The 14,841-nt window shown below is 33.3% G+C and overlaps 1 protein-coding gene across 4 annotated transcripts in view; it reads left to right on the top strand.

The window, feature by feature from the left end:
• Positions 1-14,309, top strand: part of TUSC3 (tumor suppressor candidate 3) — a 150,971-nt gene extending 136,662 nt beyond the window's left edge. For 2 of the 4 annotated variants that reach the window (XM_019738007.3, XM_019738005.3), the window contains 3 exons: positions 1,206-1,296; positions 6,835-6,897; positions 12,685-12,817. In XM_019738007.3, coding sequence (XP_019593566.1) covers positions 1,206-1,296; positions 6,835-6,853 — 110 coding nt within the window. In that variant the 3' untranslated portion in view covers positions 6,854-6,897; positions 12,685-12,817. Of the gene's footprint in view, positions 1-1,205; positions 1,297-6,834; positions 6,898-12,684 lie in introns of all 4 variants that reach the window. The other 2 variants (XM_074329722.2, XM_019738006.3) reach the window with 1 other exon arrangement.
• Positions 14,310-14,841: the final 532 nt, after the last annotated feature.

The following is a 14,841-nucleotide window of genomic DNA, read 5'->3' as shown; positions in this document are numbered from 1 at the left end:
ATTTATCATTATAAGCATATATAATAACTTTATTTATTGTTTAATTTTCCTTATGGTCCTCTGCTTTAGTATGTTTAATCTATTTTTGCCTTTTCCTTTCTTTTATAATTATTTCAGCTATTTTTCAGTGTTTTTTAAGTTGTTTCCTGAAACTAATAAAAAGATACAAGTATTGTGCAAATATTTTGTTTTTAAGAATGCTTAAGTGTTTATTACTGAGAGAGAACTCTAATTTCTACTTATTTATAGAACAGATTTAAATAAACTTCAGTTTTTAAAAATATATATTTATTTTATTCTAAACATACTTGCGTTTAATTGTCTAAGATTTTTAAACTTTTAAATATTAGAAACATATCTATTTTATTAATAGCAATGAATCTTGTTTAAATATCCATAAATGTATATTTAAATATATGAGTATATTTTATTTTATATGGTATAAATGTACATATAATTACTCATCTACTTTTAAGTAAAAGAGAAAAGGGAAAAAGTAATTTTCCTATTGTCAACTTGCCTGGGACAAGGTAATACTGAAAACCTAGAGCACAGCACATTCTACTATAACATATGCCCCTGTTCCATTGTTAAAACTAACAAACAATAACAAGTTGACACTATTACCTGCTACTTAGGGGGTGGGTCTTCTCCCGCTTTTACTCTTACAGAGTCCATATTATCTCACTCTCGAAGCTTTTTTCCCTCGCCTTCTGTACACCAGGATGAACTATTTCTAAGTAACAGGCTATTTCTGAAGCAGTAATCTAAAATTGTGTTCTTTGTAAATATTGCAGGCCCTGAAAACAATGAATTTATATTTATCGTTGTAATAATGCAAATGTCTCTGCCAATATACCCAATGCTTCATAATGCAGGGGCTGATAATCTTGTTTGTGGTCTATCACATAATTTGTTTTGTTTTGTCCCCTGGGGCATTTTAGTATTTGTAGGAACTCTTTAAGAAAACAACCAGAAGACTTAGATCAGTCACTTTTGTTGTTTTCATACTCCAAAGAGTACATTTTCATTAAGAATGTGGAAAATAATGAATCCATTATATTTTGGATTATCTGATTTGTTGTACCTATATGTGCCATGAACTATTACATGTAAGTATACTGTAATTAATTAAATGCATTTTTAAAATGTAGACATTTGGGTTTCATGTGTCTAGATGCTAATAGTATTTTCTCTCTTTTTAGTAATTTGCCTAGTGGGATTAGGCCTCGTCGTCTTTTTCTTCAGTTTTCTACTTTCGATATTTCGTTCCAAGTACCACGGCTATCCTTACAGGTAATATTATTTATACTAATGTGATTGCTTTCATTTTCAACTAATAAACAGAATTTCAATAGTTAATCTATATTTAAGGATTGATTTAAAATAGCTAACTCATTTGCCAAGTGATTTTAAACTCAGTAAAGCAAGTTTTTGAGCATCCACCATGTGTTCAGCATAGACTATACAAAGGAGATACTGTGTTTCCCCGAAAGTAAGACCTAGCCGGACCATCAGTTCTATGTAATGCGTTTTTTGGAGCAAAAATTAATGTAAATCCAAAAGACTCATTAGAGATGACGGTCTGGCTAGGTCTTATTTTCGGGGAAACACAGTATAAGTCATGGTTGTTGTTCCCAAGCAGAGTACAGTTTCATTTTAGAGACATATATTATATGTCTTATATGAACAGAAGCACATTTCCAATTATCTTTTTCCCACTCCCATTAAATATAAATATATTAAAGGAATGGAATAAATGTATCAGATCTGAGCTGTGGGATCGTCTGCCTTAAATCCTTCCTGCAGTGTAAATGAACTTTTAAAAACATTAGTGTGTATATATATATATATATATATATATATATATATATATATATATATATACACATACATACATACACATATAACAAAATGGGTTGGAAGCTTTGTGGACTTCAATTTTTTTTTCTCTTGATTTATCTGTTATGATTTTGACTTGATTTGCAGGTTTTTTTCTAACTTGCAAAACTTTTCTCATCTGCTATTCATTGTATAGTAAACTTTGCATCAGCTTTTAAATCTACAAAGTTTTCCCTTTTTTCTAATAAGAAAAGCCAACTTGAAAGGGAAGATTAAATGACAAAATAATCTCTGAGCATTAGAAGTTGTCATAATGTAAAATTTTCAACAAAATATTGTCGTGATTGGAGGTGGGAAGATGGTGAAAATTCATTCCGAGACCACATTGTTACAACCAAACTTTAAACTTTTACTAAAACACAATACAATTAGTGTGCCAGATTATACTTGGTCATTTTATGAATTAGGCATAGGTTTACGTCTTGAGCATATTCCTTCTTCAGCTTCTCTTAAAAAAATAAATATTCCACTTTCTCTTTCTGTAGGGAGTCCTTTTAGTAGTTTAACCCATCCTTCTTTCTAATGAAGAAGTAAAGGTCCTATATGTCTTTTTTTCAAAGATTTTAAATACTCTGCTGAGTTAGTACAACTAGTGATACGTTGGTAGAAAATAAAATCTCATCATTCCTTATATCCTTTCCACATAACTGTACAGTTATTTTAAGAGAATGTTTCTACATGGATGGTAGCAACAATATATAGCTTTATCTGGGGGACAAAACTAATCCCATTAACAAGGAGATCTGATTATGGGGTTATAATGGAAAAATAAGACTCTTCAACCCTACCTCTCTCTTTTCTTATATGAACAGAAGCACATTTCCAATTATCTTTTTCCCACTCCCATTAAATATAAATATATTAAAGGAATGGAATAAATGTATCAGATCTGAGCTGTGGGATTGTCTGCCTTAAATCCTTCCTGCAGTGTAAATGAACTTTTAAAAACATTAGTTCCAACAGTAATTACAAGAGTAATAAGACAGGCAAGTAAAGCCTCCAGTTTCTTTATTTTGTTCTTGACATCACATAGCCAGCCAATTTTGGTTTTGAAACTACGAAATGATCAGACTAATCAAATCCAGATTAAGTATACTCAAGAAAGATGGTTATGTGTTACTCTTTCTCTCTACCCAAGGATTGAGAATCATGGTTCTCTATGAATTGAGTGTTAGTTTGACTTACATGTGTTCTATAATAGAATCTATAAAAGATTATTTGTATTCTTTTTTCTTTTTATCCAGGATGCCAAACACACTTAAAAATTAATTCATTTCAATTGACAGCACTTACAATATGTCAAAGAAAAGGTATCTATTTTTATAAAAGATAAAATATAGTAAGAGATGTGAGATTCTTCTTAAACCCTGTTTATTAAAGAGTCAGGAAATGAGGGAAGGTAAAGAGAAAATTATAGCTTTCCTTGTATATAAAAGCACCTTATCCTACCAGAATGTCATTCCCTAGCTAGATTCTCTGACAGAGCAATATAATGAGGTGGAAAAGTAGAGAAAATTAAGTTTTTACTACTTTCATTGAATATTGTCACATTTGACAGCACTATTTTTTTTTCTTTTTTGTGATATGAAGAGTTTTCAAGTTTATATATATTTTCCCCCCCAAGGAGTAGTTGTCATTTTAATATAATACCTCCTCCCCACTACTCTGGTTCTTTACCAGGAGTGGACATATAAATCACCTCGGGAGCTTTTCAGAATATGTATTTTAGGTCTCACCCTAAATATACATAATAAGCATTTCTGAACCAGAGTACATGCTTGCTTATTTTATTTATAAATTAAGGTGGCATTGAACATTCTTACTGTGTAGCCAGCCACACACCCTTGTCAGGCCCCAACAGACTAAACAAGGGATGGGCTTGCCATCAGCTGGCCACATGGATGGAGTTGGAAATGTAAATGAGATCTCTTGTAAGAAGTCAGAGATAGAAGTCATGTCCAAGAATGGTTTGTGAATACGAAATTTGACATAGTTGAGATGGAAACCCTGAGGAGCTGCCAAGAAACAGAATCAAACAGAGCCTAGCAAAGAAGCTTGGGAAACGAGGTTTGCTAAAAGAGTGGGACATGGGGCTGTAGAGAAATGGATGGCAGGCTCCTGCTATTGAAAAAGCTCTTCCGCACTCTCTCTCATTTGCTGTGCTGTGTTATGACTCAGTTACACAGCTGTTCCACCATCCACCTTAAATCATTTTTTAGTTCAACTGTCTCTTTCTGTATGACATAAAGCTTTCTAATATTTCTTTTCAACCTCCTTAAAACTTTCATTTGTATCCACTTTTCTATCTTCTGTCTTTTCCATGGATATAGTGGTTCGTCAAGCTTCCATAAATCCTTACAGCTCTCACAAATCATCCCTCTCTGAGCATTTATACTCACATTCTCTCACTGCCAGGTTTATGCGATATATGTTCCTTTCACTACATTTACAGCATCCCTTTGAGCTAACAAAACATAGTAGAAGGAGGGGAGAATTATGAAAACAAATTTTTTGCATTTGCGAATATTTATTCCTTTTTATGTCTAGTACGTGGGTATATACAAAAGTTGCCTTAGTAATGGTAGATACTGCTTTGGGTTTTGTTTTTATTCCATTACATCATTTTTCTTCAGAATAAGCATTTTTTTTTCTCAGAAATTTTATTAACTTTCTTGTGAATAATCATGATGATAAAGAAATGAAAAACATCAAGAGTAAGTGTTACTAAAAGGATTGCAGAGAGTATATACCAGAGATTTGGGTAAATCTTGAGCCAAACTCTAAAAACCTGACAGTGCAGCGAAAAAATATATATGTATACGACTAGTTCACTGGAGAAAAAACAAGAGTGAGGGCAGAAGCAATAATGAGTGAGGGAATAAAAGAGAGAAAGGAAGAGAGAAATAATTCTGGGATACCTGAAAGGGGAGATGTTGGTAAGGAAGAAAAAGAGACCCTTTCCCACTAAGTTATCCTCTAGAAGAAGCTTGGTCAATTACGAACATAGCACCACAGTTTTAAGGAACACTTTGCATTCCCAGAAGCATTTATCTGCGGCACCAGCATTATAGTACTTGATTAAAAAAACGAACAAACCAACATTGCTCGTGTCAGATAAAGGCAGTTTGTAGTGACTGAGAAAAATGAGATGCAGGATAGGACACCATCATTATAGGAAGAGGAAAACCTGCAGAATATACCAGAAGGTATGTCCTGGCCTGAGTACTCCTGAAAAGATATTTATGGATGTCCATCTTCCAAGAGAGTTAGGCTCTACTATAGGAATCATAAACCCTGGGGACCAAAAGCCAAATCAACTTAATCAGTTGTGAGAGACATACATTGAAGTAGGCTTGCAAAAGAAAGGTCTCAGCCAAAACCATATCCTTGACTTTGAGATAGCTGCAAGGACAAATACTCAGTTTTCTTCAAAAACAATGGAAAAATCTTCCACTTCTATGTACTTTAGATAATATCTGTAGTTTGGGTAAAACTCAAAAATATCTGTACTTTGGGTAAAACTCATCCCTTAGAGAAAATACACATTTGAACATAACACCATGTACTAATTTAAAAATCACCTTTCTCCGTGGGCTTTAGCTCCAGAGCCAAAGTACTTTCTTGGGTGGATGCCACTGCCTTTTAGAGCCCTCAATGTCTTCCTTTTAAGATTTTGTTAATAACTTTTGTACCAAGAAATACCATGGATACACAGAACTATGTCTAGAATTATTTTTAAACTAATTTTTTTTCATTTTTCCCTCCCAATTATGAATTCTGTTTAATCTGCAACCTGTAGTTTCTGCTATATGGAGTGATTTCTATTTTCATTTTTATTTTAATCTTAAACTTTACAAAACTAACATTTATGCCGTTCATCATGTTTTCTTAGTACTTCATTACCACTATTTTTTTTTTTAAGTCGATCTGCATGTTGAAGGGCATAAAAGTCTACTTTAAATGTTTATCCTATTTCCTTAAAACTTTCCCACTTTTTAGTGTTAAGGATTTTTTCCCTACAGTTTGTTTCATACCATCACTAAATTCTCCTAGATTATCTTTTAAGTTTCAATAAGCAAACTTCGTGATTTAAATCTCTGACCTACTTGTTACTGACTGTATGACCTTGGACAAGTTACTTAACTTTCTAAACCTTGATTTTCTCATTGTACATGGAAAACAACTACATGCTACACTTGCCTATTGTAAGGATTACATGGGAGAATGCATGTAAAATCACTTAGCACATTGCCGAGCACATTGTAAATGGCATATAATATTAACTACTCAATAAATGTTTGATGCTATTATCATTAATTCTGATATGAATGTTTTAAACTCATTTATGTTTAATCTTCTTTTTTCTAACCAAGATTTTTCTTTACACTGAAGATTAAGTAACTGTTACTTTATATTTGCATGATTCAGTTGAGTGAAGAGCAGCTTTTCCCTGAATCTTTTGATTAATTTAATTGGACTCCTGAGTCCCTTGAAACTACCAGTGAAACATCAATATTATTAAGAATTTGATCTAATTACCATCTGAGCCATAGTTCAGAAAAATAATTTTTTTTTGCAGTGCTAGCACTGAATTCATTTTGTTTATGAAAGACTAACTTTAGGGTTTGTCCCATTTTCTAAGAAGAGCGAAGTTCTAGTAGCTATACATGATAGTCTTTGCTTATATTCTTATCATGTCATTGATAAGAATTTCCCTGGTGTTGCCTTGCTTACGCTGAGTTCCAACCTTGAGGAAGGATGTAAAGGACCAAAGATTCAAAGACGAGCTGTCGTGCTATGAAGGCACCATTGTCTATCTCTGTCTTATCTAGATAAAGAGTACACTGCTAAATCTTGTAATAATGTTGTACATATGGAATCTTAAGGACTATTTTTTCCATATTGTTGTATTTCATTATGGTGTTTGGAAAGTCATCTGGACTTTGAGTGAGAAGATGTGATTTGGACCTTGGCACTTTAAAACTGTAACCTCAGGCAAGTCTTTTAATCTTCTCTGATCCTCAGTTTTCCTCATCTCTCAAATAATGACCATAATTTTTATCCCATAAGACCAATTAAAGCAAACTATTTGTTTTACAAATGTAAAATAACTTTACTGTGAGATCTCATATTACAGTCTTATGCTGTTAGTATTTAGCTGTTACAGGTGTAATTCCTCAAATAAAAATTTCCAGCTATAGACTGACAAACACAGTATATTTTTTAAACAATACCGTGTTTCTCCGAAAATAAGACCTAGCCATGCCATCAGCTCTAATGCATCTTTTGGAGCAAAAATTAATATAAGACCTGGTATTATATTATATCATATCATATTATTTCATATCATATTATATAAGACCCGGTCTTATATTAAAATATTATATTAATTTTTGCTCCAAAAGACGCATTAGAGCTGATGGGTCCAGCTAGATCTTATTTTCGGGGAAACTTGGTAATATTCATATACATGCATATGCCCTCCACGCCAAACAAAATATAATTCCATTTGTTTACTTCTCTGTTTTATTACTTTAGGATGGAAAGCAGAACTGGAACCATTGATAGAAATAGATTTAATTCCACCTATGAAAACCAATCAAATCCCTTTTCTCACAGGCAAGCAACATAAACTTTCATATCCAAGATAATAAAACAAAATACAAGTCTTCTAAACATGTACTAATTTTTTAAATCAATATTTAAGAAATAGATACTTAGGAACCGCTACATAAATCCAAAGTAGTTTTTATAGAAAATTCAAAATCCAGGTTTTTTGATTTTGTACTGCACATTCCAAGCCCTCAAACCAGAACACAGTCCGAGCACACTTTACATCAAAGGTAGCTCTAGAGAGTTACGTGCATTGTAAAAATACAGGTGTATTACTCTGGCAGAAAGTCCACCATTCAGCCATGCATGGAAGCTCCAATGGTCTTAGCGTTTTTTGTCTTTACCTCAACCTTACCCTACATGCTAGGATCATTGTTCTTTTTCTCCAGACCTAGCATCCATGTTTCTGACCATGCTTAACTCTTAATAATCATGTTATCAAAGCTCTTACCTGAGCATTATTCTCTATGTATACAAGTGGCTTTAGCAGTGTTTATAGATTTGACAGTTACCCTGTGTAACTATAAATATAGAAAAGTTTTCATTCCCAGAGATCTCTCCCGACTCCTAATAAAGCCCTGAATTTCTTTGGGCCTTTTTAAAAGATTTTTTTACTTCCAACATGAGGACTTTTCTGGGGTCAGTAACCTTCTATTACAAAGAAAAGAGCCCAGGGCTTTTGGCTGAAGAAATCTGGCTGACAGCCGTAATGTACTTTTGCGTGGCATCCGCTTAGAACACTTATGAATATGGAGGAAAGGCTGAAAAATCCTAAGAACAGTGAAGCAGTGAGTTCCACTCATTACAAGGCCAATGGAACCGGCGATAACACCCAGCTAGTGGTTTATCCATGCTGTGAGGAAAGAAGCAAGGCTTTTCCTTCCTTCTGCACTTTTTTTTGTTTTTTAATTTGGATACGAAAATGAAATCCGAGCAGCTACCTCTTAACCGTATAAGTGATTTCTGTGAAAAAGAGTGCCCTTAAGTAACCACTAGTTCTCCCTGACTCCTTTCCTTCCCGTTTGAAAACAGGAACTAAAAACTGTACACAAGAAAATTCTGTCCGCTGAAGATCTCAGTAGAGAATTCAGTCAGCTCCCAATCGGACAGTATTCATTTGTTCAAGAGTACTGTGCACATTCTGAGAACAAAAAGAATACTTCAAGAGAAGGGAAAGCAAAAATAAAACAAACCACTATTTGGTGCCTGTTCAGATATATCACAGGAAGAGAAAAGGAACAAATAGGCTTCACATATCATATGGGTCTCCAGTGATCCACCCACTTATCAAATACAGAGGTCTCTTCTCATTGTCCAATCCTCATAACCTTTTCAGCACTGTAGTTGACCAGCTCCTCTGAAATGTTATACCATGGATTTTGTAAATGTGACACTCTTCCACCTTCCTCTTCCCTTCGGGGTTACTCCTCATTTCCAATGTACTGACCAAATCCTGGCCTTATCCCTCACCCACAACATGTCCAAAACCATCTCTGTTTCCACACTTGTTTCTCCCCTTTTCCCCATTTTCCCTATGACACCATTATTCTCAGTTGTACAAGACAGAAACTTTGGAGTCGTTTTGGCCTAAATCACTTTGTGTTCCCACTCCTGCTACTGAATTATCGTACACAGTATCTTTCTCAGACAATCACCTAACCTCCTGACTTTATCTCCCTATATGTAGTCACTATCTTCCTTAAGCTACCCTTTATTCTAGAGGAATGCAGAATTGTTTTAAGATACGTAGATTATGTTGCTTTTTCGTCAAAATCCATTTGATTTTGGCTAACAAGAAAGGGGAGGAAAAAGGTAATACATGTTCCTTCCAGAAGATACAGATAATCAAAATGAAGAAAATAAAATTTTCATAATCCCAACACCCAAGTTATCAATGTCAACAGTTAGGTTTGTATATATTTAGAACCTAGGAAAAGATTATATCATATTTTTTCTCTTTCCATACATCATGATCATATTTCAGTGGCATTAACTAATATTCTACAACATGATTTTACCAGCTATGTAATAATTCCATTGTAATAATTCCTATGTAATAATTCAATAAATCCCCTTAACTTTTTTTTTTTTTCTTAAGTTTGGTCCCATCTGTCTCTTCTATTTCTTCTTACAGTACACTTCAGTGCAGGGGTCAGGATACAGCCTGCTTTGTCGGCTAGATCTAGCCTGCTGCCCATTTTTGTGTTCCACATAAACTAAGAATGGTTTTGACAATCTTAAATCACTGGGAAAAAATATTTTCTGACATGTGAAAATTATATAAAATTCAAATTTCAGTGTCCATGAAGAAAGTATTATCGGCACATAGCCAGATTCACTTGCTTATGTATCATCTATGGCTACTTTTGCACTAAAACAGCTTAGTTGAATAGTTTCAACAGAAACTATGGCTCAGAAAGTTTAAAATATTTACTTTCTGGCCTTTTACAGAGTATGCCGACAACTGGTTTAGCCATATGAACACAACACCTAACGTGTTTTCATTCTTTGGTACCTTTCTTCAATCAGCTCCTTCAGCCTAGGCTACCCATCCCTTCATTTCACTTGTTCTCAAAGTCAGTTTTGCTCTGCTTACTTGTTTCTAAATTCCTTTACATTTGACTTGCCATCATATCAAGTATATCACAGTGCTACACTTAATTGTATCCAGGGCTTCCCCTCCTCTGGAAAAGAAACATAATGGCCATGATTTTCAGTCATCCCATTTCTCGTAACACCCATCTGTGCACAGTATGCATCCACACTATAGATGATCAATATACATCTTTGTGAAATACTGATTGCAACTGACATTTTTAGTTCTGCATGTGAGAGAACTACCACTTTAAATAATGTTCTCTAGAAAAACTTTGAATTTCCAGTAATAAACTTGCTAATGAACCTTTAGAACAGAACTCAGCAAATCAGGAACTGCATTTTTATCTAAATCCTGAATGTTTGCTGTTGTAGGGAGAGATTAGGAGAGAGCCAGACTTAACAGAGAAAAGTGTTGGGATCCTCATCCCATTCTTTCTTTGTCTACACAGCGCCCTCTGCATCCCTGATAGTGCTCTAAGCAACAATGAAGGTACGCAGACTAAAAGGGAAGGGTTGCACCCCTTTAGGTTAGGAGAACAGGGAGCTTCTGAGGCATATGTTGCTGCTTCTGGTCTGCTATCTAATCTCCCTGTGTACAAGTCACTAGCCTTGCCAAGTAGCTTCTGTCTTATATTGCTGCCTGAGTTAAAGTTGACCATGCATTCACTTCAGAATACACCAATCATGGTAGTGAGTGTTTGCACATGCAGACAACCATGCAACACTGAAAAGTACATTCCAAATAAGAGGGATATATTCAGCTTTTAGTATTTTTGACAGTTTTTATGTATGACATGAAAGCATTTTGTACATTTTTATGATAAGCATTATTAGGAAAGATAATAGAACCTTTTGAACCTTTCTAGCTGCAGATAAAGTTAGGAAATATAACAGGATCATAAACAGTCAAATGACTGTTTTTGCTTTATCGTGGTAATATTTTTAGCAGTGATAAGAGGTTATCTTTAGTGCTATATAGCTTGAAATGTTCAGACCTGTCGTTTAAAAAACTAAAGAAAGAAAAACTACAAATCTTCAGTTTCTTTAAGTTATCATTTTTCCAAGTTTAATTACAGTTTAAAATATTTTATGATCAAGTTTTCTTTTTTCATCATCCCTCATTCTTCAGATAGTTTTATCTTCAGGCAAGCTTATTATTAAATGCAGAAAATGCTAAAGAGTTCATTTACATGTGGCACCTCTAACTTCTTTGCCACCCATGTTATTAGGGACAAGGAAGATTGAACAGCAACTGGAGCTTAGTGCTCTGACTGCGGTTACTGCTCTGACATTCTTCATGGAAATGGTTACCTTGCGGTACTTCAGTCATAACTTGTTGCCTTGAAAAATACAGTCAGTGTCTTATTGCTTGTAGATGCCAGCACATAATTTATAACTCTTAATTTAGTAATTCCTCAGTAACAGATACAGAGTAATTATTTTAGTTTGTAATGCACACTTTATGTTTTCGTTTGTTATATATTTTAAATATATAATATGTCGATGCTTATGTTTTATAATAAAATATTTTTAAATATATATTTACTTTTAACACCATCATAGTACCACCAAGATCATAAAATATTAGCACTGGAAAGAACTTTGGTGATCATCCAAAACAAGCATTCTTTTCACTAATGAGGAAACTGAGGTTCAGAAAGACAGAGAAGTTTATGCCTAGGATACTGTAATTTAAACATCCAAATAATTAAAAGTACTAGTTTTCCAACTACTTGACTTTTCAACTATAGTAACCAATAATTTCATTTTTAATATTTAAAATGAATTTGTCTATGGTTATCCTACAAAGTTATATTGTTAAGACTTAAAAAAAAAAACAAAAAACTTATCACATGTTAGCAGAAAGGCATAAACATCAAACAAAAGCTTAGTAATGTTATTTAAATTGACTTATTTTTTTACAAACTTAAATATATTTCTATGTACAGATAAAAGCTTTGCTTAGGGAAGTTAAAAATAAAAAATAATTGTTACCTTTTTCTTTTATTTCTATATGTACAAGCATGTATTTGTGTTGAAACGACACATCAGGCTCTGATAAAACTTTAATGACTGTGTATACTTTCTGGCTATTCAATATAATGAAATAATAAATTTCATGAAAAAGATAAAGTGTTTATGTAAGCAAATGAATTACAAATTGAATGATGAGAAAAAAACTGGTTTCCTTAGGGCACTGAAATGACCCACTTTGAATATTTGTTTCAATCAATTCCCTTTATTTCCCCTACATTGTCAGTTTAAATGCTGATTTAACTATTGATCTAGCCAACAAGGAGAGTGGTTCACAGAAATAGGGTGTTTTATCCAAACTTAAACAATACAAGTGCAAGTTCGTATCAGCGTCTTACCCCACCCTGACCTGTTCTCACCACAAATCTGACCCCGTTACAGGAACTAGTTTAGAGAAATTAACCTGATATAAAAATTAAAATGAGCTGAGTTAATATAATTATGACATTTTTGTTATATTTACATGTACGAATTTAGAACGGAATGAAAAGCATGTTTTGTTCTTATTTTAAGTAAATAATGTTCTTTGTTTTTCAGCTTTTTAATTAAATGAAGCAAAGTGGGATTTCCATAAAGTGAATGTTTACCATGAAGATAAATGTTCCAGACGTATACTAGTTTGAATTCTTAAATTCATTTCCTTGTTTTCTTGTGATAATCTAGCTTATTCTTGTATAAGTTTTTTAAATGTGAGATTTCCTAGTAAATGTAATTTAAAGAAATTGATGGTCAAATTAGATATTAGCATTGGAAAGAACAAAGGAAACATTGAAGTGTTTTTCAAGCATATTATATTCAGTGTATGCTAGACTGAAGTGACAATGTAATTTTGAATTCATGCGTTAGAGCTATTCACTTATTAGTAAAGAAATCCACAATGTTAGTAAGAGGAAACTGTGAAATGTATGTTAAAGAATTCATATGGTTGTATAGAGATTAGGTATATGCATGACAATGCTGTGTACTGAAAAATTAAACTTACTTCAGTTTCAGTATAAAGGACATGTATGGTTACAGGATTTTGTTCTCATTAATCATAACTAGATAAAGGAGTATAGGACAGGTTGCTGGATGAATAGTACCTATAACTTGGATACCTAACTTGGGAGGTTCTTCCCAGGTTACAAATCTAAAGCAAACATGACTAAATCAACATGCCTCAAAGGCATCAGGCAATGAAAACAGCGCACCGGAACTGCGAATTAATTCCTCTCCAACTGTAGAAGTGCCATCCAGGAATCTAGACCTATGACCTATAATCACAAAACTAACCCAGTATGGACATTTTCCCCCAGTGTTATATGGAAGAACCTTGCCATCAAAACCTCATTCCCTAAATCCAGATAAAGATTAGTTATCCTAATATGAGTGAGGGACTCAGTGAAGTTTTCTTGAAAACCAAATATAGGAGTCTAACCATTATTATTTGTATATTCTGTTTAGTTTATAAAATTTAGTTTATAAAGCATCTTTGCACATGTTACACTATCTTTCTTCACAACAATTCTGTAAATTAGACAGGAAATGTAAATTTTGTCTGACTTTTAAGTACTAGAAGCTGAAAGCCAAAAAGAATAAAAATTAGAGCTTTTGGCTAAGCTTTCAAACTCCCAAACCTGAAATTTCATGTTCTATAGTATACAAAGAAGGATTTCGAAATACAGTTAGTCAGTTCAATAAACTTTTTTTTGTTGTTGTTTTTCCTATTTAGGCTTTGCTATCTAATTTTCATTAAGATCCAAATAATATACCATGGAGATCTTATTAGTTGGAAGTTCCAGCTATATTCTCAAACAGGAACCAGTGCACACCCACTGAATTTACTATCCCTAGGTAGCACTTGATCTGTCAATCTTAATCCATTGAATAGTTTTATATGACCTAAAGTCCATTCAGAACAGACATTACAATTGGAGTTTGAGGCCAAGTTTTACAAATAATAAACATTTATTTATTAATTATAATGACTTCTCTTTATCCTCTTAAAGGTCAAAATTTTTATCTTCCAGTTTGCAATTGACTAAATTAACATACAGTTAATCTCTGTAGTTCTCAGATATTGTGACCTAGGTAAGAACTTCGCTATCTCAGATTAGTAAAAGTTTTCTAACCTCAATTATATAATTTCCTCTGAACATTAAACATGTGCCACTATAAAGACATTTTGTTTGTTTGTTTGTTTTCTTCCAGAATTCCATAGTTTAAAATTTCTTCTCTATAGGCAATTGTTACATTATGGAAGTGATTCTCCAGGGAAATAAACTGCCTAAGGATAAGGTGTTATTGCAAAGTGCTACAGGCAAAACTAGAAAAAAAAAATGGCTCAAATGTAATTTGCTTTCAGAATGTAACATGTGCAAAATGACATATATAATATATATCTTTACCTTTGCCAAACCATTTAAATTGGAAAACTAATTTGTGTGTGGTATGCTATATCCTGCAATGTCACTTTTCAACCAGATTCATTGTATTAAAGACTCCCTTAAAAACTGATATGTTTAACCATCTCCAGTTAGGATTAAAACAATTACTTTTCTCCTCAGTTGGAGAGAAAAATTCCACCTAAAGGAGTTTCATTTTATAACACCTGATAAATAATGTGTTGCATTTTGCTCAGCATACGGTTCCTTGCATTAGATGTTCACATGAGTAAACCCAATAGTGTTTTGTGTTTATTGTAATTTTCTTTTG

The sequence above is a fragment of the Rhinolophus sinicus genome, chromosome 16 (genome assembly GCF_057876585.1).
Source record: "Rhinolophus sinicus isolate RSI-liver-muscle chromosome 16, RSI-T2T, whole genome shotgun sequence".
Lineage (NCBI taxonomy): Eukaryota > Metazoa > Chordata > Mammalia > Chiroptera > Rhinolophidae > Rhinolophus > Rhinolophus sinicus.
This window is presented reverse-complemented; position numbering and strand designations above follow the sequence as displayed.